The sequence below is a fragment of the Engystomops pustulosus genome, chromosome 3 (genome assembly GCF_040894005.1).
Source record: "Engystomops pustulosus chromosome 3, aEngPut4.maternal, whole genome shotgun sequence".
In the NCBI taxonomy this organism is placed as follows: Eukaryota; Metazoa; Chordata; class Amphibia; order Anura; family Leptodactylidae; genus Engystomops; species Engystomops pustulosus.
This window is the reverse complement of record NC_092413.1, coordinates 52,460,721-52,483,523: the sequence shown is the minus strand read 5'-3', so window position 1 is coordinate 52,483,523 and position 22,803 is coordinate 52,460,721. Positions and strand designations below refer to the sequence as shown.

The window sequence follows — 22,803 nt, the reverse complement described above, 5'->3', positions numbered from 1 at the left end:
CGAGTACAGGGGGCGTGGTTAGCTATTTAGGGGCGGAGTTAAGTGAGCCATCAGCTCACTGCATCGAGCCAATTCCCGTCGTTCACACAAAAGAGCTCACAAGAGACTACAGAGGACAAGCAGTGTGTAAATACCTGCTCTACAAACTACAGACAAGATAAGGACTTAATCTGAGGGGAGGGGGAGGCATAGCAGAGATGACTGTGTTTTATAGGTGAGATAGCTACGCTGAGTATGTTATTGTGCCTTATATCCATCTCATGACGCTGATCTGTCTCATCTCTTTTTTTTCTGTGTCAAATATTAGTAGAATCTCCAGAAAATAAATGAAAGTGTTGCTAAACCCTGAAAAGCTAAGCACATTGTCAGCACAGAGCATCTCAGAGAACAGAGGAATCATGAAGTGTTTGCTTAGCTAGTGCGCGCACACACTCCAGAATCTTATGCTAACCATCACTGAGTGATAGGGCCAAAAACAGCAATATAACTGAGTAAAATTGTAAAGTATGGAGAACTTTAATTCATGAGCAAACCCCTTAAATTGGTGTCAGTAGAGAGAATAAAGTGTCCAGCAGATAACAAGCCTCTTACAGCTCCAGAAATTGAGAAAGTTTGGGCTATTGGAAGGCGATGAGTAAAAACAGCAAGGGCTTAAGTGTTCAAGGGCTTGTAAAGTCATAACAGGTTCTCCCCTATCCAGATAATAGGAAATAACTTGCTAATCAGTGGGGGGTCCATTTTACCCCAATGAATGGAGTGGCAGGTTGGACATGAGTGAATTCGCTCCCTTCATTGTCTATGGTGCTGATGGAGATCACTGCCCTAGCCATAAGAAGAGCAGCAGGAAGCATGTGCTACTTGCTTCTCTGTCAATTTGCAATACAACAGACCCATATATGTAAATTGTGGGTACCCCAATTGATTATTACCACAAAACATAACTATTTGACCAACTGCCAGGTTCACCCCTGCCATACGGTCTGTTTTATTTCTCAAATGATGCTGGTGTTTTGCCATCTGCCAGCAAAAGTGTTTTTTTTTTTTTTTTTTGCAGATGTGAAAAATAAGGTGCAGACACAAATCACTGTCTGAAAACTGATGCGTTTTCTTTGCAGACATGTAACAAGGTAAATGCTGTAACAATCATGCAACAATCAAATGTATAAAAACAATTATTATTAAGATGCGACTTTATAGATGCATTTTATGCCACTTTTTCGCCAAGCAATGCAGCCCCTGAAGACACTATTTTCCAGCACCTTCATTTCTAACTAAATCATATTGTCCTGGACTAGTAATTGCACATAGACTCAAATGTCATCGCTAATAAATCGCGTCCTTTTCTATCCTGATCGATCACTGCCCCCTACAGGCGACTTTTAGTTCTGCACATTTTATCAAGACCAGAACGTTCCCAAAGTAAAGATGGCTTCCGGCCACGTAGATAAAACGAGCACGTGACCTGACGCTCAAGAGACGCTCGCCTTCCGACCAACCAATGAATGAGGAGCTGGTCTCCATGCCAACTTGGTCCGGCCCCCGGTCAGAGGCTCTTCCGGCCCCGGGCTCCTGATCATGGTGAGTGCGGTGTATTCGGGGATAGAGGCGGAGAGACGCGATGTGGCGACATGAAGTGGAGGACATGATAACCTGTGACCTCCCCGCTGCCATATTGGCGTCATACGTGGACTAGAAGCTGGAGTAAATGTGTCACATATGGGCAGTCCTGGCCCTGGACATAGTGAATGAAGGGGGTAGTGGTTGTGTACAAACATGTTACCTGACCACCCTCACATAGTTATCAGCCATGTGCAGGGGTTGTCCCATTCCAGCTAATAATTGATATTTTTAAGTAAATAAAGTTCTACAATTTTCCCAAAAATAGTTTTATCAATTCCTGACAGTTTTCTACAGCTCTGCTTGCTGTCATTCTATAGAAAGCTCAATTGTTTATTTCCTGTGGATAGGAATCTCGCCCTGGTCATGTGACGTCACACCAGTGCACGGCTCGTTATAACGCACGGCTTTGATTACTCTGTGTTATAACGAGCCGTGCACCTGTGTGACCATGGACTTGTTTATATCCACAGGAAATAAATGATGAAGCTTCCTACTAGAAGATCTAGTAAACTGTCAGATATTGATTAAAACTAATTTATTGAAAAATTGTAAAACTATTCATTACTTTCACAATCAACTATTTGCTCAACATAGACAACCCCTTTTAAGGCGTTCTCCAGTAAACAGAGTAATCTTTCCATTCCATGAGGAATACCTTCTGGAACACTTGGGTCTCCATTGGTTACAAAAGTGAAGTCTCCTCACGTGGTGAATAATAGTGAGAGTAGAGAACCCCTTTAAGGACAAGTTCAGTCCATTGATTTTTTTTGGTCACAGTAGGCTGTGTGCACATATGTCATATATGTAATAGATGTGATATCTCTTTGTGTTACGGCAAAAATAGCCCTCTATCCCCAGCTCCAGGGGTTATATATGCACCAGTTTTAAAGTTTTGATGGCAATTGTTTGCAGCCAGTCGCATTTAGAATTTTTATGTTGCAAGATGTCTTCTGAAAATGTGTTTGTGATCAACCAGTAGGTCATCGCTGTGTACTAGCCCTGACCTGCCAGTTCATGATGATGGGCATTAGCTGTGTTCTGATTCCACTCCATTGCAGTATTTGTGGTTGAGATTGTATTTTTGGAAATCTCTGCTGAATTCCTCCTTGCTAGTATGGTGGACAGCCACTCACGGTCATCAGGTGATATAGACTTCTGGATGGAGTAGAAGTGATTCACAGGGTTTAGATTGCCAGCACACAGAAGCTCTGAAATAATCTCAATTTCTTGTGCATTATAGTAAATTGCGTTTAGCCTTGCAACTACGTCACCTTCGTGCCTTGTGCGCATAAAGGGGGCGCGGGTGTTAGTGGTCTGTGCCGATGCACTTGGTAAATCCTGGGAACAATAAAAGCTGAATGTTGCAGATATTTACGCAAAACTACTCTAGGTTGTGTCTTTGCGAAGTTTTGCCCAGCGGCGCAGCCACACGACAGATACATCAAGAGTGCTAAGCTTATTGATGTATCTGCCGCTACTTGAAGGGAACGTTGCTCGCATCATATGCCGGCGTACGATAAATTCCCCCCCATAGTCTGCTGCAGTTTAGAGATGCAGACCAGAGAGCAGAAGGCTATTGCTGGTAAATGAATATAACAAACCAAATAATGACTACAGGTTAAATTCATGTGACTTCATTTTTTTTTTTTTTTTTTTGCTTAAGACAATTGAACAAGTTGGTACTTGGCGATAAATGCTTTCAGCTTGTAGAGTATAGAACGTATAGCTTAGACGTGTTGTAGCCTAGAGATGTGCAGGAGATCATAGGATGTTTCCAAGTGTATGGCCTGTGAAATGTCTGTAAGGAGTTAAGTACACATTGGCCCAGGCTTATCATTAGTAAAGCAAACTGCACATCCGTCTGACATAGGCCCGCACAGCGGCTGTGTGAATGCAGCCTTAAACTGACTGCCTCAGTTTTTTTTTATTGTGCACTCTGTTTAATGGGTGTGCGCCACACTTTTGTCAGGCTTTCGAAAATTAATGTGGTGCCAAGTGCGAATCAGCACCGTAACGCACCTGAAGGTGCAGAGGTTTGTGTCCCGGCGGACATAGTGCAGTCGAAACACAAAACAGGCACAAACACTTAATAAATACATGTGCAAGCAGTTTTATGTGTAAACTACGCCTGAAAACGGGTGCAGCCAGTTTATAAAACTGGGCAATTGTCTGCTGCTACTTCTAGTGTATGTATCCCAGTGAATTTACCATACCAGAAATAGTGGGTATAGCTGGCAGGGAGGAGCTGTTATGGCTACATGTTTTATGTATTTTTTAAGGTATTGAACCTCTGTATTGCTTTTTCTTTTTATAGGGGACCATACATCTTTTCCGGAAGACACAGCGTTCGCTTTTGGGCAAATTAGCCCAAGAGTTTCGATTAGTGACATCTGATAGGAGGGTAAGTAGTTGCTTTATAATTATTTATGATCTGTGTTTTTTTTTTTTGTTTTTTTTTTAATCGATTCCTTTCCTTAGTGAGGTAAAATATGCAACTATCTGCAACAACTGCGCCACCAAAGTTTCCTTGGTTTACAATCCTTCATCCATGTGGTAGATGTCCTGGCTATTTTTTATATTGTATTTCAGCCCATGGATGCGGTCGATTTGCAAAAAGGTCATGTGATATATGGAACTGACATCCTGTAAGGTTTAGGTAGCCCTTTCCCCACTTCACAAAGCTTGTTTGCCAATTTGATATACATCACTTACATAGAACTGTGTACTGTACTACTGTGGAAGTGATGGGTGTGCTGACATGCATCTTATGTACATGACCATACACATGTTTGTTTTTCCATTGGTTGTCTCTAGGAATTGTGGAAATTTTAGTTTTCAAACTTCCCACAAGGTGGCACCACAGGCTTCAAGAAAGACTCATAACTATAGAAAGACTCATGTCCTAAGAAAGACTATAGAAAGACTCATGTCCTAAGAAAGACTCATAACTATACAGTCTGAAGTATCACCCTAGTAATCACACGGGGGAATTGTGTGTTTTTTTTTTTTGTTTTTTTTTCTTTATTTTTATCAATGATTTTGCTTTTGCAGTCATGGAAGATCTTGCTTTTCGGTGCCATAAATGTGGTTTGCACAGGATTTTTGCTGACATGGTGCAGCTCTACAAACAGTATGGGTATGTATCTAACATTTTTCGGGGTTTGCATTAGGGCTACAAATTCTCAATTTCCAGGCTGTGCACTAGGAAATGTTTGCATGTGGTTTCAGCTTTTTATCACAGTGAGACTGTATGTATAATGGCCCGGCTGGCAGGATAATGGGATTGATCCTCACTTCATGGATGCCCTGCATATATAGTTGTCTGGAGCATTTTTAATTTTGATTGTGGATAATATTTTTATTATATTTATTTATAATGCAGTGTTTCAACTCTAAACTTTCCAGCACCTTGTAATACTGTGTTTTTTTTTTTTCAGCTTTAACTGCTTATACCTACCTAACAATTTTTGACCTCTTCAGGTAAGGCTCTGTTAAAATGTGGACAATTATTGGGTAATTTTGCATATGACAAAGATTGTATTAACCTCTGTACTGATGGTCTTTCCTTTCCTTTTACTTCTTGTGATCTATAAAGCACCAGACATTCCTGTATCACTATGTGAACCTCGTAACCATTCCAGTCACTCTTAATCTTGTAGGAGTCTCTGTCCATTTTCTATTAACATAAACTCTTAATGGAGTTGGTTCCCTGTAATGTTTATTAAACTTTGAGAAATATTTTTAGAATGAGAAACCTCGGCAACTATAGATAGCCTTACATAAGGGTTTGCTATCTGCACACCAGATTTTTGTCTTTCAAAGGTATTTCGTACAGATTTGTCCATTAAGAGTGTTGCATCTTTTTATGCAGAATTTCTGCATGCCTTTCTTTCCTTTTTTTTTTTTCCCCTTCCCATTAGGCTAAAGGTTCTCTGAAACCCGCACATTAATGCAGATTTTGCACTATTCAATTTTTAAAAAAAACACATGCAAAAATCTGTAGTGTTGCACAAGAAAAGTAACCTGATGATAATTTTATGTTCTACGCTGATAGAAAACTTGCATCATTTACATTACTTTTTCCATATAAAATTCACTTTAATGCCTCTATTACGCTGCAGACTTTACACACAAAATTTGTGCGTAAAATTTGCATGAAAAACGCACCATGTGCAGACAGCCTAAGGCATTCAGATTGAAGTCAGAAAAATCTTTTGGCGTACATCACTGATATAGGCTTGCATACAACTCAATAGCTTGCCAATAGGGATCTGTTGTAGAATATATCCGTTTCTAATGACTTATACACAGGATAGTTAATCCAAATCAGGTTGGTGGGGATACCCTTACTTGAATAGCAGTTTAGTTACCAGCAACCCGAGAACATACATATGGACTTCCTGATATGTTCTGTGATACTATTCCAGCTTTAGGAGGCTACTAATCGTAACTGATCTGCAGAGCTCTAGTTTTCTGAGCACGGCCGATACAGAATAGGCCTCAGTATTAATATTTTTGAACATCCCTTTCAACATAACCCATGGACATGGTTGGCTTTTCCTGACATACATGAAAAACAATGTTCAGAAAAAATTATTTGAGCACCGGTTTTGTTTTACCAACTTCTGCTCCATGTGAGTGCTAAACTATAAATTTGTACATAGATTTTTCTATATTGGCTTATTTGGGTTATAACGACATTCATCAATGTAATCAGGTGTCTGGTATTTCTTATGTATTAAGATTACTGTCTATTAACAGAAGAACAATGTTTTGTCTTCTTTTTTGCAGTTTGATAACGTCTCTGATAAGCTATTGGGTAATGATTAAAAAACCGGGTCCAACATATTCTTTTGGGTGCGTACTCATTGCTTGTTGATGCCTTCCATATGTTTGCAGCAGTGTAGAATTTACTAAAGAAATACTAGTCCTCTTCTTTGGTACCTTACTTAGTGATCATGTTGCCATGGTTTATGGCAGGAGGATATGTCATTACTTTTGCATATGTAAGAGGTCCTACCGCCAACACCCCAACTTATCCCTAAAACAAAGGTACAGATCTGGCAGTCCTCCTGAAGATTTATCTTCCAAAATTTTGTAGACTGTACCAGGACCTGACCCATCCTAAAAAATACTTAACATTTAGTATTTTAGTAATTCTAGAATAATGATGAACAAACCAGTCTTGCAGATCCTTTTTTAAATATACTGTATATTTGTGTTCTGTTCAGATTTGAAAGGTTTGAAGTGTTGGCGGTTTTCGCATCCACAGTCCTGGCCCAGTTGGGAGCACTATTCATACTCAAAGAAAGGTATGTCTCATCTCCTAAGACCATGTTCAAACATTGCTGTTGAATTACGTGTCATGGTTTGCCATGGTTTTGCAGTGTGGTAATTGGCCAATATGGTTATTTTAATATTTTTTATGCTTCATCTGTAAAAAATGGCACAACCACATTGCCAAGTTTTGTCAATTTGCAGTAAATCTACATGCAGCTCAGGCGCAATATCTGTATAGATCCTATTGTGGTTGATGATGAATTCTGTCCTAGTTGGAATGACATTTGCCAGCATTTGATTGCTGATTGATTTGGATTTTCATGTTGTTTTCCTAATTTACTAACTACTTTAGTACATGAGGTAATTTCCCCTAGCAGTCAGCCAAAGCCTTGCAGTAACAACACATACGTTCTGCACTGTCTCAAGCTGGGTTCACACTTTGTTTTTAATTTACAGTGAGTGTACCCATTAAGGCTACATTCGCGCGATGTATATCCGCGGTACCGTAGTGTGGCAGGCATACCTAGGCGCAAGGGATGAGCGCTGTTCACCCCCGCCCCTCTCCATAGGAATACACACCGCACGGCGCCGTATTCTGTCAAAAGATAGGACATGTCCTATCTTTCTATGGGCTACAGAACGGTATGGTTCTGCATCGTACCGCTCCTGTACTGCTCTGTGAGGCCATAGAAGTGTATCGGGGATGTATATACATCGGCCGTATATACGTCCCCCATACGTTCATGTGAAGGTACTCACTGCATATACTCACTGTCTGCACTTCACTGCTATTAACCAAAGAAGGATCCTACTAAAGTCCAAGCACAATTGATTCAGAAAGTATATTGGAAAATTGTAAAACTCAACTTTATGCAAAAAATAAATTCTTTATTAGCTAGAACTGGTTCGATCATTAATCTTCTTAAATTCTAAGTGTTTGGATCATCTGTCCTTTAGAAATGGTTTGATGGACAGAGCATGGTTTCTGCTGCAGCATTGGGCTGTGACTATGCTGTGTGCAGAGCTCAACTGCAGCAGTAAATCGCCTGGCTGTAACTTTTCCTTCATACATATGGGATGGGAGAAAAGTTGTGGGCTGACTGCTGTATCGTGTATAGGGAATTCTTCCTGTAATATATTCGCTGTGAAGAACTTTTCCAGAGGGAACATTTGGAGGAGACTGGACATAATCCAGTGCTTCCACCATTCTGATGCTGCCTGGTCCATGCTGTTCCTATATTGTCCCATCAGGACACAGGTTATGCCTGTTCAGGCCATTACTGACTGACGCGGGTCACTACTACCGTAGCTAAGTGGGCAAACGCAGGTGTTTGTTTATTGAGGACAAGTAAATGGAGACCAGTGAGGACCCCGTAGGGATAGTAGGTGAGTATCTGCTTGTCAGGGTTGTCATGTAGATTAGTTCATTTTAGAAAAAGAACTACAAATTGTTTGCAATTGTTTAATCTGTAAATATAAATATTTTTCAGTGCTGAAAGATTTTTGGAGCAACCAGAAATTCACACGTAAGTGGGATTTTTTATTTTTTGGAAATATTAATTTCAGATATCCTTATACAGAATAATTTATACTGGCCTTTCTATTTTGCAGCGGCCGTCTACTTGTGGGAACCTTTGTGGCCCTGTTTTTCAATTTATTCACCATGCTATCAGTTAGGAATAAACCGTTTGCTTATGTTTCGGAGGGTAAGCTACATCTTTACAAAAAGTTTCTTTGAGCAGCTGTAAATATTAGGGGATACTAGAGGAGGTAATGTTACAGTTGTGTACCCTCCACATATCGAAAAACTGACCACATTTTTTTACTTTCAGATGGTGATTTTTTTTTTTTTTTTTTTTGGGAGGGGGGCTGTAACATTTTTTAGTTACAGTTTTACTTACAAGATGAGTTTAAGATAAATTTGTAAAATATGAGTTGGGACAGGTATGTTTTTTGTCCCTGTGATAATTGGATTTTGAAAACTATTGATAATTATGGGAACAAGGATTAACCGTTAATCCAAAGTGATTGCAGTTTTGCTTCCACTTACATTGATCATTGCTGCCTGGGGCTAAAGTTAAGAAAATTACCAGCATCCTGAAAGGTCTATCAGGAAGGGGACCTTTAAGAAACTTACAGATACAGTCCTTTAAGGACACCTGTCATCAGGTAACTGTCACTAGTCCCGTCACCACTAGCTGTTGGAGCAGCTCACAAGGATCCCATCCCACCCTTTATCTTGTTAATTCAGAAATTAATCATTGTAAAATCATCTTTTCTTTACTGTGTAAATGAGGCTGGTCACATCGAGAGAGGCAGTGATTTCACCCTATAACCATCCCCTCCCCCTGCTCATGTCTGTGTGTAATGTATAGTAAAGCATTGCTAGTGTCTGTGCTTTATCTGCTGACATGCTGTGTCCTCCTATACACGTGTGAGAGACGCAGACGTCAGCTAACAAATGCCTGACATGTTCTGCCATACACAAGTGATAGACACAGATATCAGCTGTACAAGTATCTGACATGTTCTGCTATACACATGTGTAGCTAATGTCTGTGTCTCGCACAAATACCTCACATGTTCTCATACACACGTGTAGCTGATGTCTGTGTCTCTCATGTTCTTCTTTACACATGTGAGAGACAGACATCAGCTACACAAGTACCTGACATGTTCTGCTATGACATGAGCTACATCCTGGAACAGCTGACTACACACACAGGCTACAGGGGGCACCAGCACCAGGAAGCACATACAGGAGCCATTACACCTTTTTACCTCACACCATTATACAGGCTGTCAGTCAAGCACTGGGGGTGTGGCTGTGCCTCCCACTCATGAATAAGCTGGACAGCTGAATATGATGACTCATTGGACGTCTCTCAGGTCATTTGCATACAGCTTTAGTATTTGATTGCTTAAGTTTACAGCATGTAGAGGGACAATGAAGGGATAAGGGTGATGCCACATGTGGTGTTTTTTGTCAGTTTTTAAGCATGCGTTTTCAGTCTGTTTAAAAACGGATGCGTTTTTCCCAATTATCTATATAAATAGATTGTAAGCAGCCAAATGTGTGGTAAGCGCTCAAAAACGCATGCATTTTTAAACGGACCAAAAACGCCATGTGTGGCATCACCCTAAGGGTGATGCCACACCACGTTTTTTGGACAGTTTTAAAGCATGTGTTTTCAGTCCGTTTTAAAATGCATGAGTTTTTGAATGTTTATCATTGGTTGCTTTGAACCTGTTTATCTTCATCTCTAGAAGTGTAGGCAGCTGTTAAACTGATTAAAACCAGCCAAACGCATGATAAACATTCAAAAACGCATGCTTTAACCCCTTCCCGACATTTGACGTACTATTACTGCATGGCGGGAGGTGCGTTCCCGCAAAATGCAGTAATAGTACGTCAAGCTTCTGGCGCAGGCTCCTGAACGGAGCCGGCGCCAGAAGCTGCGGGTGTCGGCTATATATTATAGCCGACACCTGCCTTTAACACCCGCGATCGGAGATTTCTCCGATCGCGGGTGTTAACCCCTAACACGCCGCGGTCGCGCTGACCGCGGCGTGTCAGGGGCATTTAGCTGGAATCGGACCCCCCCGCGGCGCTTACCGGGGGGGTCCGCTGCTTTGATCGCAGCCCCGGGACTGCCGGTGCCCGGGGCTGCGCGATCCTCCTTCCGGGAGCCGGGTCCGTGCCTTCTGGCAGGACCCGGCTGTGACACACTGAGCATGTGCAGCATGCTCAGTGTGTCACATAATACAGTGTAATACATTTGTATTACACTGTATTAGGTGAAGAATAGCTTGAACAAGTGATCAGTGGATCCCTTGTTCAAGCTAACCTGTAAAAGTAAAGAAAAAAGTAAAAAATACTAATTCAACACACTTTTGAATAAAAAGAATTAATTAAATAAAGTTAAAGTCCCCTAAACAGAAACGTTCCCCATACACATCTAATAAAGTGAAAAAAACTGAAAATCACCAAAATACCCCACATATTTGGTATCGTCGCGTCCGTAACAATCTGTACAATAAGTCAGAAACATTATTGGACCCGTACGGTGAACGCCGTAAAAACTAAACGCAAAAAACTCGCCAAAAATGTAAATTTTCATAAAATCCCTTCACAAAAATGTTCCAAAAAGTGATAAAAAAAAAGTTATGTGCACCAAAATGGTACCACTGAAAAGAACAACTCAACACGTAAAAAATAAGCTCTAAACTAGCACTGTCAACCAAAAAATATTAAAGTTATATCTCCGAAAAGATGGCGATGCAAAAACAAATGAGATTTTCTTTATATTCGTTTTTTTCCTGTAAAATATATAAAACACTATACAAATGAGGTATCACCCAAATCGGAGTGATCTAGAGAATAAAAATATTATAGTATTTATAGTGTACGGTGTACGACTCGCAAAATATACAAAAAAAAGAACCCAAAATTGTCAATTTTCTTTTCCTCCAACATTAAAGAGTTAATAAAATCTCATCAAAAAGCTACAGGCCCACTAAAATGAAGTATTTGTAAAGTGCATCTCATGTCGCAAAAAATAAGCCCTTATATGTCCAAATTGCCAAAAAAATAAAGATTGTATAGCCATTATAAAGTGACAATGCATAATCTGCTCTGAATGGCGCAGCTTCACTTCGATGCCCTGGCGTGTGCCCATACAGCAGGTTACCACCACATATGGGGTATTGTTATACACGGGAGAGATTGGGTATCAAATTTTGTGGAGCATTTTGGTATTTTATCCACTGAGAATTTGTACATTTTATGAAAAACTCATTAATTTAGTAAAAAAAAAAAAAATTTCAAAATTGCATCCGATTTTGTTTTAACCCCTGTAAATTAATTAAAGGGTTAACAAACTTCATAAAAGTTGTTTTACGTACGTTGAGGGGTGTAGTTTCTATAATGGGGTAATTTATGGGGTTTTACTTTTATTTAGGCCTCTCAAAGTGACTTCAAACCTGAGCAGGTCCCTCAATAGCAGGATTTTGCGTTTATGAAAATGTGAAAAGTCGCACCTAACGTTCAAAGCCCCATAACAGCTTACAAAAATGAAAGTATGTATAAAAAAATCACAGAGGTATAAAGTAGACATTTGGTGAATGTTAGTTATTACATTTTCTGGTGTTATGACTCATGTGTGGAAAAAGTAGAACATTTTGAATTTCAAAAATTGAGAATTTTTCCAAATTTTCACCAAATATCTGATTTTCTCATAAATAAATGCAAAACATACCACCAAAATTTTGTAACTAACATGAAGTACAATGTGTCATGAGAAAACAATTTCAAAATCACTTGGATATGTTAAAGCGTTCCGAAGTTATAACCACTTATAGTGACACAGGGCAGATTTGAAAAAATGGGCCGTGTCAGGAAGGTGAAAAGTGGATTCAGCGTTAAGGGGTTAAAACTGTCCTAGAATGCAACTTGTGGCATCACCCTAAGGGTGAAGACACACGTGGCGTTTTTGGGCCGTTTTTAGTTAGTGCGTTTTCAGATCGTTAAAAACGCATGCGTTTTTGAAAAACGGCCTAAAAACGCCACGTGTGTATTCACCCTAAGGAGCTGCAGGAAAGACTTATACTTTGCAGAATTTCCGAAGTACTTGCAACCTCTACGTTCAGCGTTTGTAGCTGAACTTAGGGAAAAGGTGATGGAATGATGCCGTATGTTTTTATAACATCTTTTGGTAAAAGTTTTTATTTAGTTTTATTACTTTAATCAGAAAAATGACAAAAAAGCTTTTTTTTTTTCTTTTTTTTTTTTTACATTAGTAGCCATTTATGGGTAATTTATGTAATTATATATGTAAAAATATATGTAATTAATAAAACTAAATAAATATTGTTTGATATGTAAAGCTTTTCCAAAGATATCTTCATTTAAAGAAGCACAGAACAGAATAGAAAAAAAGTGACCTAAACATTCAGGCACCAATGACCTTTGTTCACGAAAGGGTTAAACTCTTAAGAAAAATCTCTTATTTTTAAACCCGATTTTTGGATGTTGTAGTTTTGTGTGTGTGTGTGTGTGTTTTTTGTTTTTCCTTTTTGGATGAAATGTAGCATCTCATTACCGATTTGCTTCGTTCTTGTACTTTTAGACTTTTTTTTTTTTTTTATCTTTTGAATTTGCACTATTATAGTAGCCTACACGCATTCATGCGATTTATTTACAACTTTTTTTTATGCACCACAAATTCATATATTCACATATGTTATGCCATCAGACACTGATTGGTATTATTCTTAATGCAGTTTAGAATTATTTTAAATTGGCTTTTCTTGCGTAATACTTACCTTGCTTTGTATATCTTGCAGCTGCAAGTACGAGCTGGCTTCAAGAACATGTAGCAGACCTGAGCCGAAGGTACAGTGCATTAGGCATTTCTGGCATGGACAGCAGTGATACACTAGTCAGTCACAATACCTGCACATATGTCTTGTGGTCTTTAACCCCTACAGGACTCAGCCCTTTTTTTACGATTTTGAGGGTTTTTTTACGCCCCTCATTCCAAGAGTGATAACTTTTTCAGTTAACAGAGGTGTGTATGGGCTTTTTATCAGCGGAAAAATTGGAATTTTTTTTTTTAATTTTTTTTTTCCAGCTTGGAATATTAAATGGCTCCACTAAAAAGTACAAAATGGTGAAAACAGGAACCACATTCACCAGATTGCTCAGTTCTTGTGATAGGTGGGGGTCCCAGCAGTCGGAAAATCGGCTTCTTATTGCCTATTCTGTGCTTGGGATTAACTAAAAAAGTCTTCACAACCCCTTTAATCTCAATGGCCAATAGAGCTGCTCATTTAAGGTACCATAGATATTGGACATGTACAGTGGACTGTTGAACTCCAGCTTTTTATGTTTTATTGGGGGTTTTGTGTTACTACAACTTGAGCTGGGTTCACATCACGTTTTTTTGTAAATGCTAAGCATATACAGTATTTTTCAGAGTATAAGGCGCACCATTAATAAATGCCTGCTAAAACGTCTAGGTTCATATATAAGGCGCACCTGATTATAAGGATGAATGACCAGCAGGTGGCAGACCTGTGCACAGTTCAAGGCAGCTGTTGTCCGTCAGGATGGTTCATATATAAGGTGCACTGGAAAATACGGTACTTCGGGAAATCACCCAATGTATACGCTTGGCGTATACATTGACAATTAGTTGTTGCCTCCGTCTGACTACTAAACGTTCTGTCCGCCAAAAAAAAAAAAAAAAAGGGTTGATCTTTTCATCCTGCAGCCTTCGCCTGAGCAACTTATGCGCTTAACGGAGGCAAAAGGCTACAGGTATTGGATGCAGCGTATTGTATTCCTCCCCACAGCCCTGCTGAGCACAAATGTCACTCAGGAAGGAGGAGTACCTGGTGATGTCACTGTCCATTTTAGGACTGTGACATGACTGGGGGAAAGCCCTGTTCAGCAGCAGCAGCCAATTGCAGTCTGCTGCTGTACACTGCCCCGCATTCAGCTGGATGTATATATACGCTTGCAGTGGAATACATCTGTGCCATACGTTGTAAGGACCAGTCAGAATCCTCCTGACGTGTGCCTACAACGTATGACACAAAACCAGATGTGTACCCAGCCTTACTGCTTACCAATCTTTAATATTGAGAAGAGATGGGATGGGCAATCTCTACCCATACATACTGGAGCCATAAACTGTGAGGGACAATTTTCATGTATAGAAGCACTGAAAGACTGCATTGCAAGAAATTACGCCACCTCCATGTCATGTGAGTGCGGAGGGGGTGCGACAGCTGGCCGCTGCCACCATGCCTGCAAACATTTGTTCACAGGTTTATAAGCAAAACTACACAAGGATGGGCCTGCCGTGATGTTGTGCGAATCGGCCGTCCGACTGATACATCAAGACGTCTAAGCTTCTTGATGTATCTGCCGGAAAGGGAGGGGGTGCGTAGCCTTTATCATTCCCTGGTGTGTGAAAAATTTCCCCTTATGTGTCTTGTCTATTCTTTTCATCTCCTCTTTGCATTTAGTATTATGGACGTATGTTACTGTATTTCTTGTTCTCTACACAGAGCAAACACCAAGGATAATTAACTGTCTTCTTAATATCTTGTAAATCTATGATCTGTTTTATCCAAGACCTCTGTATTGACCTGATTTTCTAATCTGTGTAAACGGAATAGATCCGCCATTTGAATTCTATATCTTTGTGTCCTTGCAGTTTATGCGGTATTATTCCTGGGCTGAGCAGTGTCTTCTTACCTCGGATGAACCCTTTTGTGCTGATTGACATTGCTGGAGCTTTAGCACTTTGCATTACTTACATGTTGATTGAAATTAAGTAAGTATCCTACTAATTAAATACATTGTCACATATACATTTTTTTGCAATTGCCTAACAGAGCTGGGAATTTTTCTTTTTTCACCTTCTATGAGCCCATTGGCATCACCCAAATGGGATTCTCCCCTTCCTCTGAATTATGGGTTAAAATTTTGGATTAAACTTGATGGTCTTGAATCTTCATGTAACCTAATCTATTGAGCAGGTTTCTGCATGGAAACTGACAAGAAGCCACATAAGCACTGTTTAGCTAAATTGATGGGCCCCATAAATATTTACTTACTGTAACACATCTAGCAGAAATCTGGGGAAAAAAATGTGCAGGTAACCAGACTGCTGGCATCTTGGTCAGCTGCAATGTGGAGCCCCCTTCCTCCATCCTGCTGTAATATTGTCCCAGTACAGTCATGATTTTAGTAGGACAGTAGATGAAGGGACACCCAGCATATCATAAGTTTCTAGGATGCTGAAAGTCTATGTTGAACACTATATTTCATTATATTATCTTGTGTTTGCAGCAACTATTTTGCGGTGGACACTGCATCAGCTGTCGCCATTGCTCTTATGACATTTGGCACCATGTATCCAATGAGTGTTTACAGTGGCAAAGTTCTGCTCCAAGTAAGATATTTTGATATACAATGTATTACCATATTTTTCTTTGTATATTTTATGATCTAGAGTTGTTTATTTTCAGGTAACTCTAAAAAAGGAACCCATATGTTGGTCTGATCTCACTGACTGCAAACATTGCACAGGACGGGAGTCTTTGAATCATACAGAACTATGATCCCAGAACTCGTTATTTGCTGGCAGACGGGGAGTCTGTGCATTGTATAATGCAAGGACTTCCACCCAGCGCAACGTGTGCAGTCTGTGGAGACGGGAAACTATATACAGGCAGTCCCCGGGTTACGTACAAGATAGGGTCTGGAGGTTTGTCCTTAAGTTGAATTTGTATGTAAGTCGAAACTGTATATTTTATCATTGTAGATCCAGACAAAAAAATTTTGGTCCCAGTGACAATTGGAGTTTAAACAATTTTTGCTGCAATGGGACCAAGAATTATCAATAAAGCTTCATTACAGACACCTTACAGCTGATTATTTCAATCTGGGACTATAGTAAAGCATTCAGAGAGCTTCACCAGTAGTCAGAGGGGTCTGTCTGTAACTATGGGTTGTCTGTAAGTCGGGTGTCCTTAAGTAGGGGACCGCCTGTAGTCTCATGTCATTACACTATACTTATGTGAAAATTAGGTGAGAAAAGTCATACTTGGCTGACTTTGGTGGAGATATTTTAATAGAAAAACTTCTAGAGATTTCACATATAGGGGAAATTCTAGAAAACCATTTCATACCCTACCTGAGGGGGCCAGTAGTTTAGTGGGCTAAAACCTGGTGACAGGTTCCCTTTAAGTAAATATAAATGACACCTGAGTAATTATAGCCTGCACCAGGAACACAGCGATGAATGATGGGTGCTCCATCGAAGGTTTTCAGCAAAATGAATGTTGGGAAATTATGGCTCTTGTTTGCTTGAATTTCAGTTTTGTCCTGTACTCTCCAGAAACTACTGCAAGGGATTTTGCCTTCATTGGTACTTGGCTCCAGTATGTTTTGTGTGTGTACACATCTTGGATGTCGGTGACTACCAGTGCCACGGAATGTGGCCTTGCTTCATTTTCACCATTAATTTGACCAAATTGTTTCTGTATAAATGTAAATATATACACCTACACATAGTACCAGACATACTTTGGATGCACCATCCTTGAAGGGGTATTCCCACGAAGACAAGATTCTTACATGAACTCAGATCTTTATAGCAGGGGAAGGAGGCATGTAGCAGAGCTGAATCTGTGTGTTTTACAGCTGAATTAGCAGAGTCATTGGGACAGATTTATCAAGTGTCTGAAAGTCAGAATATTTCCAGTTTCCCATGGCAACCAATCACAGCTCAGCTTTCATTTTACCAGTGGCCATGAATATTTTAAAGGGGAGCTGTGATTGGTTGCCATGGGCAACTGGAAATATTCTGACTTTCAGAAATGCCACTTTTTCACTATTTTGTAATACATAAAAAAATATTTAAAAATTGCACCATTTTGGGGACTGTATGATCTTTTGGTCAATGAAAAAAGTCCTCATCCATTCTGTAATGTAGGCATGTGAAAACCCTTGCATGGTACTGTATATTCCACCTGAATGTTCTGAATGGCATATTCCATGCCTCTTGAGTACAGTTTTGCAGTGGACTATAATCTTGTAAGATCAAGGTGTAAACACTGGCACATCACATGCATCTGTGTTTACCACGAGAGTATCTTCTATCCTATTACTTGTGGGTGTTGTAGCAATAGCAGTGAATTATAGGTCTGACAAACACTTATCACATGAAACGGAGCCAAATGCAATGCATGTACAAACAGATCCCTGTATTTTCTATAAACAACTGTGCTTCCGCTATGTATCGCATTCACACTCTGTTGTGCCTAAAATGGTTATTGGGGATTACATAATATTATAAGTGTATAAATAACACTTTTTTTTTTTTTTTTTTTTTTTTTCCCCCCCATCCTAAAGACTACTCCAGCCCATGTCATTGGTCAGCTGGATAAACTGCTTCGAGAGGTAAGCCAAGCAAAGGGGAAAAAAAAATTAATTCCTTGCCTTGTTTATTTTACCGTAAATCCTTTTTGGGTACTTACGGAGTGACAACTATTCTAAAAGTTTGACCGACCAAAACCTTTGTTATTCTGGCTGCTGCCAGATCGGAAGGGGTCCGCGGCCCTGTGATGACATCATCACATGGCTGTACATCCAGGTTCATAGAGCGATGTTGTCTTCCAGCCACATCACTCCACCTGCAATAACAGTGCTCGAGCGGCCGCATCAAGCACCATACACTGACAGGCAGGAGCTTCCTGTCAGGTTGGCCGGAGGCCCCTGCCTGACTTCTGAAGGCTGCGGCCTAAGGCTTAATCATTGACGCTATTGGAGCGCCAACCCGGGGGCCCCCAAGCAATAAATCCGGGGACAAATAGAAACGGTCCACGGGCCGCATGTGGCCCGAGGGCCGTAGTTTTGGGACCCCTGCTCTAAAGGATGATGGCTTTTACTGTACTTACTGGTTTTCCTAAATGGTCGGTGCATAAGACAGAGATAAATATCATTTGCATAATTTGGAACGTAGTGTAATGTGCAGAGTGCGCCAGATTATTGAATATTGGCGCACCCTGCACTGCTCAGAAACTGTGCACCAATTTTTTTTTTTTTTTTTGTGCACCTTTTACTTACAGCATGTGACACAATTCTGTCAAGGCACAGTAATACATGCGCATGGTCCGAATCGTCACCAGAATGACCCTTTAGGTGCAGAATTTGGTGGCGTGGCGGAGGACATTTATCACCAGATTACTGGTAATAGTATCTTAATTAGGCTGCTCGTTCAGTCTGTGGGGACTGTTTTTTTTTTTTGTTTTTTTTTTTAGACTTTTTTTTTTGCATTATTATTAATGAAATATTAACTTTGTAAAAGTGCTGTAGGCGCTCAGCCTGACGGCTTACCTGGCTTTTTAGTTTATGCATGCCCCCGCTGCAAGCCACCACCTGGTCCCGAATAGATTGTAATTACAATCTAATTAGGTAATTAGTGATGGATGTCCTTTTTATAAATGTGGACCATTGGGTATTTACACGTCTCAAAATGCCTCATCTATCCTGATGGAAACTCCATAACGCAGAAAATAGCGCCCAAATATCCAAATTGACACTTTTTTTTTGCCATTCTAAAAATCTTAAAAATTGAAATAAAAAGTGATCAAAAGGTAATACAATCTCCAAATTGGCTGCATTCACACGACCGTACAAAAACAGCCTTATACGGGCAAAATACATTGCCATTCATTCCTATGGGCAATACGGTAATACATTGAATGGCCGTATTTGTCACCGTATTTATGCGAGCTGTTTAAAAATATAGAGCATGTCCTATTTTCTCACGTTCTTGTGGCTCTATGTCCCATTGAAATCTATGGGAACATGTAAAATACGGGTGTCATCCATTGTAGCCACCGTATGCTGCCGTATGTACATTTTGTATCTAGGAAGACCAGGAGCTATACGGATACGGTGCAATACATGCGCATACGGCTGAAAAATGTCACTTATCTATGGGCTCATACAGCAGTGAAATGCAGAACTGGAGAAATTGCACGTTCGTGTGAATGCAACTTAACACGGGTCTGTACACCAAAAAGTTATTGGCATCAGAATTTGCAGAAAAAAAGAATTTTATATTGTACAAAAGATTTTAATTTTTACAAATGTTATAAAACACTTTTGCTGTTGATACCATTATGATCATACCAACCCAAAGAGTAAAGGGGTGATATCATTTGGAGCACACAACGACAGCTGTAAAATCGGAGGCCACAACAAAAATGGCCCAAATGAGGTGAAATTGACCATACCAAATACAGACAGAAATGTTGCTGTTTTTTGGACCCCTCTGTTTTTATTGGTATTTTCTGCAATATGGTAGAAATGAAAGGATCCAATTCCAACAAGGACCTGTCCTTGTTCAGAATGTGCTAATGTTTTATAGTTGAGGAGTTTTTTTTATGTGTGTTACTCATAGTATTGTCACGATGCAGGTATCTACATTAGATGGAGTTCTTGAAGTCCGCAATGAGCATTTTTGGACTCTTGGATTTGGAACCATGGTAAGTATATGGGTACGAAAATATGCTTCTTGTGTAGCTGTTATTTTGCAATTATAAACACATCAGTTTTTTTTTTTTGTTTGTTATCCCTTTGGTATACTAACTGTAATTTTCATGGACAGCATACTGACCCATTATTTTTCTCTGGAAAGAAAATTTTAGCCTTTTTTTTTTTTTTTTTTTTTTTCCCTACATTTGTGGATCACAGATGACAAGTCCCATGGGCTGTGCAAAAAAAATAAATAAATACTGACATTTGTCATTAGAAAAACTTATGAATGAATACAATACAATACTGGTAAATAACAGACTGACTCAAGACTGTCTGTACGCTGCTCATCCCTCCCCTCGCCATTGAAAGCTGAGCAGCCACCGACTTGGTCACAGTGGGGTGAGACAATGTGTGCCCAACATGCTGTGACCGGGTCCCATAGACACCTGTGGAGTCACGATCCACCCACAAGTTGTGTGGCTGTATAATGTTCCCCCATTGTTTCGTGTATTTGGGGCCTAAGAGGAGAGGTAACATTTGTTATTGCTTGTTCATAAAAATTTACAAACTAGTATACAATTTTTTTTTTTTTTTTGCTAAACTTCAATGTAGTTTTTCATTTGTCTTTTAGGCAGGATCAGTTCACGTCCGGATTAGAAGAGATGCTAATGAGCAGTTGGTTCTCGCTCATGTAACAAACCGACTCAACACGTTAGTCTCCACTCTGACTGTTCAGATCTTCAAAGATGAATGGGCGAGGCCTGTCTTGTCTTCTGGTCCCATGCCACCCAACATGCTGAGCATTTCAGACCATCACATCATCCAGATGCCCTCTCTGAAATCTCATACTGATGAATTGAGCCCTATGACGTCTACACCCTCAAAACCCAGCAGCCCACCTCCTGAATTTGCCTTTAATACTCCAGGCAAAAATGTAAATCCTGTAATTCTTCCAAATGCACAAGCACGGCCGTATGGCCTAGGACTTCAGTATGGCTCTGCACCATATGGTGCTCCGTTCAGCCAAGCACTTGGAGTGCCAGGCATTGGCAGCACACAGGGTTTGAGGACTGGCTTTACAAATGTTGCCAACAGATACGGAACATACACTCCCGGACAGTTCACACAGTTCAAGCAGTGACTTTTTTTTTTCTCTCCTCCTCCTCTGTGGTGGTTTTGCTGCCATTTTGAAAAGTTTGCTAAAGGTGAAACTTTGCGATATTTGGACACTTGGACCTATCACAGTTTTAAACTTTATTATGCTTTTGAATGTCAGTGATACATTCCACATTTTTTAAAAAGATATTTTACATTATTTTCTTTTCCCTATAAAACCTCTGCAAGTGTTTGCAGTATAAAGCGACAGACCTATTTTAATAAATTTAAATGAGCGCCATCTTGTTTTCCCACATGCACATAGTATTCACTTTGGGCTTTGGCGAACATTGTAGTATTGGACTATGGTAATTTACACGTGTGCCTACACTCCCTGGGGATCAATGAAGAAATTATGCAAGGGTGGAGAGAACAAATGATCCTATCAATAGTTAAAAGCTCTAGAACAAATTGTAACTAGGATGGAAAATTGTACACACCTTAACAGTAGCAACTTTTTACTATGAAAGGGCAGCCTATAGATGATATGAGCACTATCCACACACTTTACTTTATTTCTATTTGTTTACATGTGTCTGATTATATTATGTGACATTGCAATACATAAATATTTTCTAAATATGCCGAAGATGGCTCCCATACTTCTAAAGACTTTTCCCAAATGCTCATAATATCCACACTAGAAATGCAAAAAAATGTTTTGTTTTTTTTTTGTTTTTGTAAACTATAGAAAAATTCAATGGTCCGTTTTTAAGTCCATGTAGCTTCCATAGCTGTATAAAGCAGAGAGTTTTCATAGTCCATACTCTTGCTCCCTACTGTATTCTCCGTGCTGAAAGAGCAGGGAGGAGGGTAAGTGAGTGTAACCGGCCTGTAATGCCGGAGGGGCTAGCTTAGCCCCTCAAGATCATTAGCATAATTGACAATTTTAAATCAATTCTATTGCAGGGTGGCTGTAATTTTTATTTATCCTCTGGTTTTCTCTGTCTTTCAGCCAAATTGGCTCCAGTTTGTTTATTTTGGTTACACAGAAACTGAAGACAGGGGTTGATAAGGGACTAAAATTTCTTTATTTTCAGGAGAAAAAAAAAAAAAAAAAAAAATCTTTATTGCAGACAAACAAACCCTAAAAAAATCGCTCAGTGAAACTCCTTCTGGAGTTTCTGCCTTTGCAGGACACCTTTTATACAGACATTCTTCCCTGATCTACGTTGATGGGCACCTAGCAAAACCAGTTTCCAATACTTATGAGATGTGAAATATTTATCATCACATGTAGGTATGTAACCATGAAAAAGTTGCTGTTCCTGGCTAGGACTTGCAACTTTTTCCCCGACACCTCCATGTCAAGTGAGTGGGGACGACCTGGGCGAGTTAATAATGCAATAACTAAAGCCTGCATCAGGACCAGGTGTATGATCAGTCAGTGCCGTGACATGTTCCAGTGAGGGGAGGTTTCATGACAGACACCCCCCATTGTTTTCATTATCCCTCCCTGGAAAACTTATTTGCATTTCTCTTTCCATGATTCTATGAATATAGAAAAAGTTATTCATTTGTGAAGGCAGAGCGTAATGCAACAAAAAAAGTGCTTACAGCAGTATGGCGCTAACATGGACTCCAAAAACTATGCAGCCCACAAAGCTTCCCTAAATACAGACCCCAGGAAAAATACAGATCCCTAATTAAAAAAATAATAATGGGGGAGCAGAGGGAATTGGAAC

At 39.8% G+C, this 22,803-nt stretch overlaps 1 protein-coding gene across 1 annotated transcript; it reads left to right on the top strand.

Annotated features, from left to right (window-relative positions):
- The first annotated feature begins 1,510 nt into the window (after positions 1-1,510).
- Positions 1,511-22,133, top strand: SLC30A6 (solute carrier family 30 member 6). The gene is made up of 14 exons (XM_072140778.1): positions 1,511-1,578; positions 3,935-4,021; positions 4,672-4,756; positions 5,058-5,100; positions 6,412-6,477; positions 6,852-6,932; positions 8,391-8,426; positions 8,512-8,606; positions 13,246-13,294; positions 15,126-15,245; positions 15,764-15,866; positions 17,831-17,878; positions 19,903-19,971; positions 20,595-22,133. The coding sequence occupies exons 1-14, from the start codon at positions 1,576-1,578 to the stop codon at positions 21,102-21,104; spliced, it is 1,395 nt and encodes a 464-aa protein (XP_071996879.1). The 5' UTR covers positions 1,511-1,575; the 3' UTR covers positions 21,105-22,133.
- Positions 22,134-22,803: the final 670 nt, after the last annotated feature.

Coding starts and splice junctions, on each gene's coding strand:
- SLC30A6 (XM_072140778.1), top strand. Junction 6,933..8,390: donor CTATTCATACTCAAAGAAAG/GTATGTCTCATC, acceptor AATATTTTTCAG/TGCTGAAAGATTTTTGGAGC. Junction 8,427..8,511: donor GAGCAACCAGAAATTCACAC/GTAAGTGGGATT, acceptor TCTATTTTGCAG/CGGCCGTCTACTTGTGGGAA.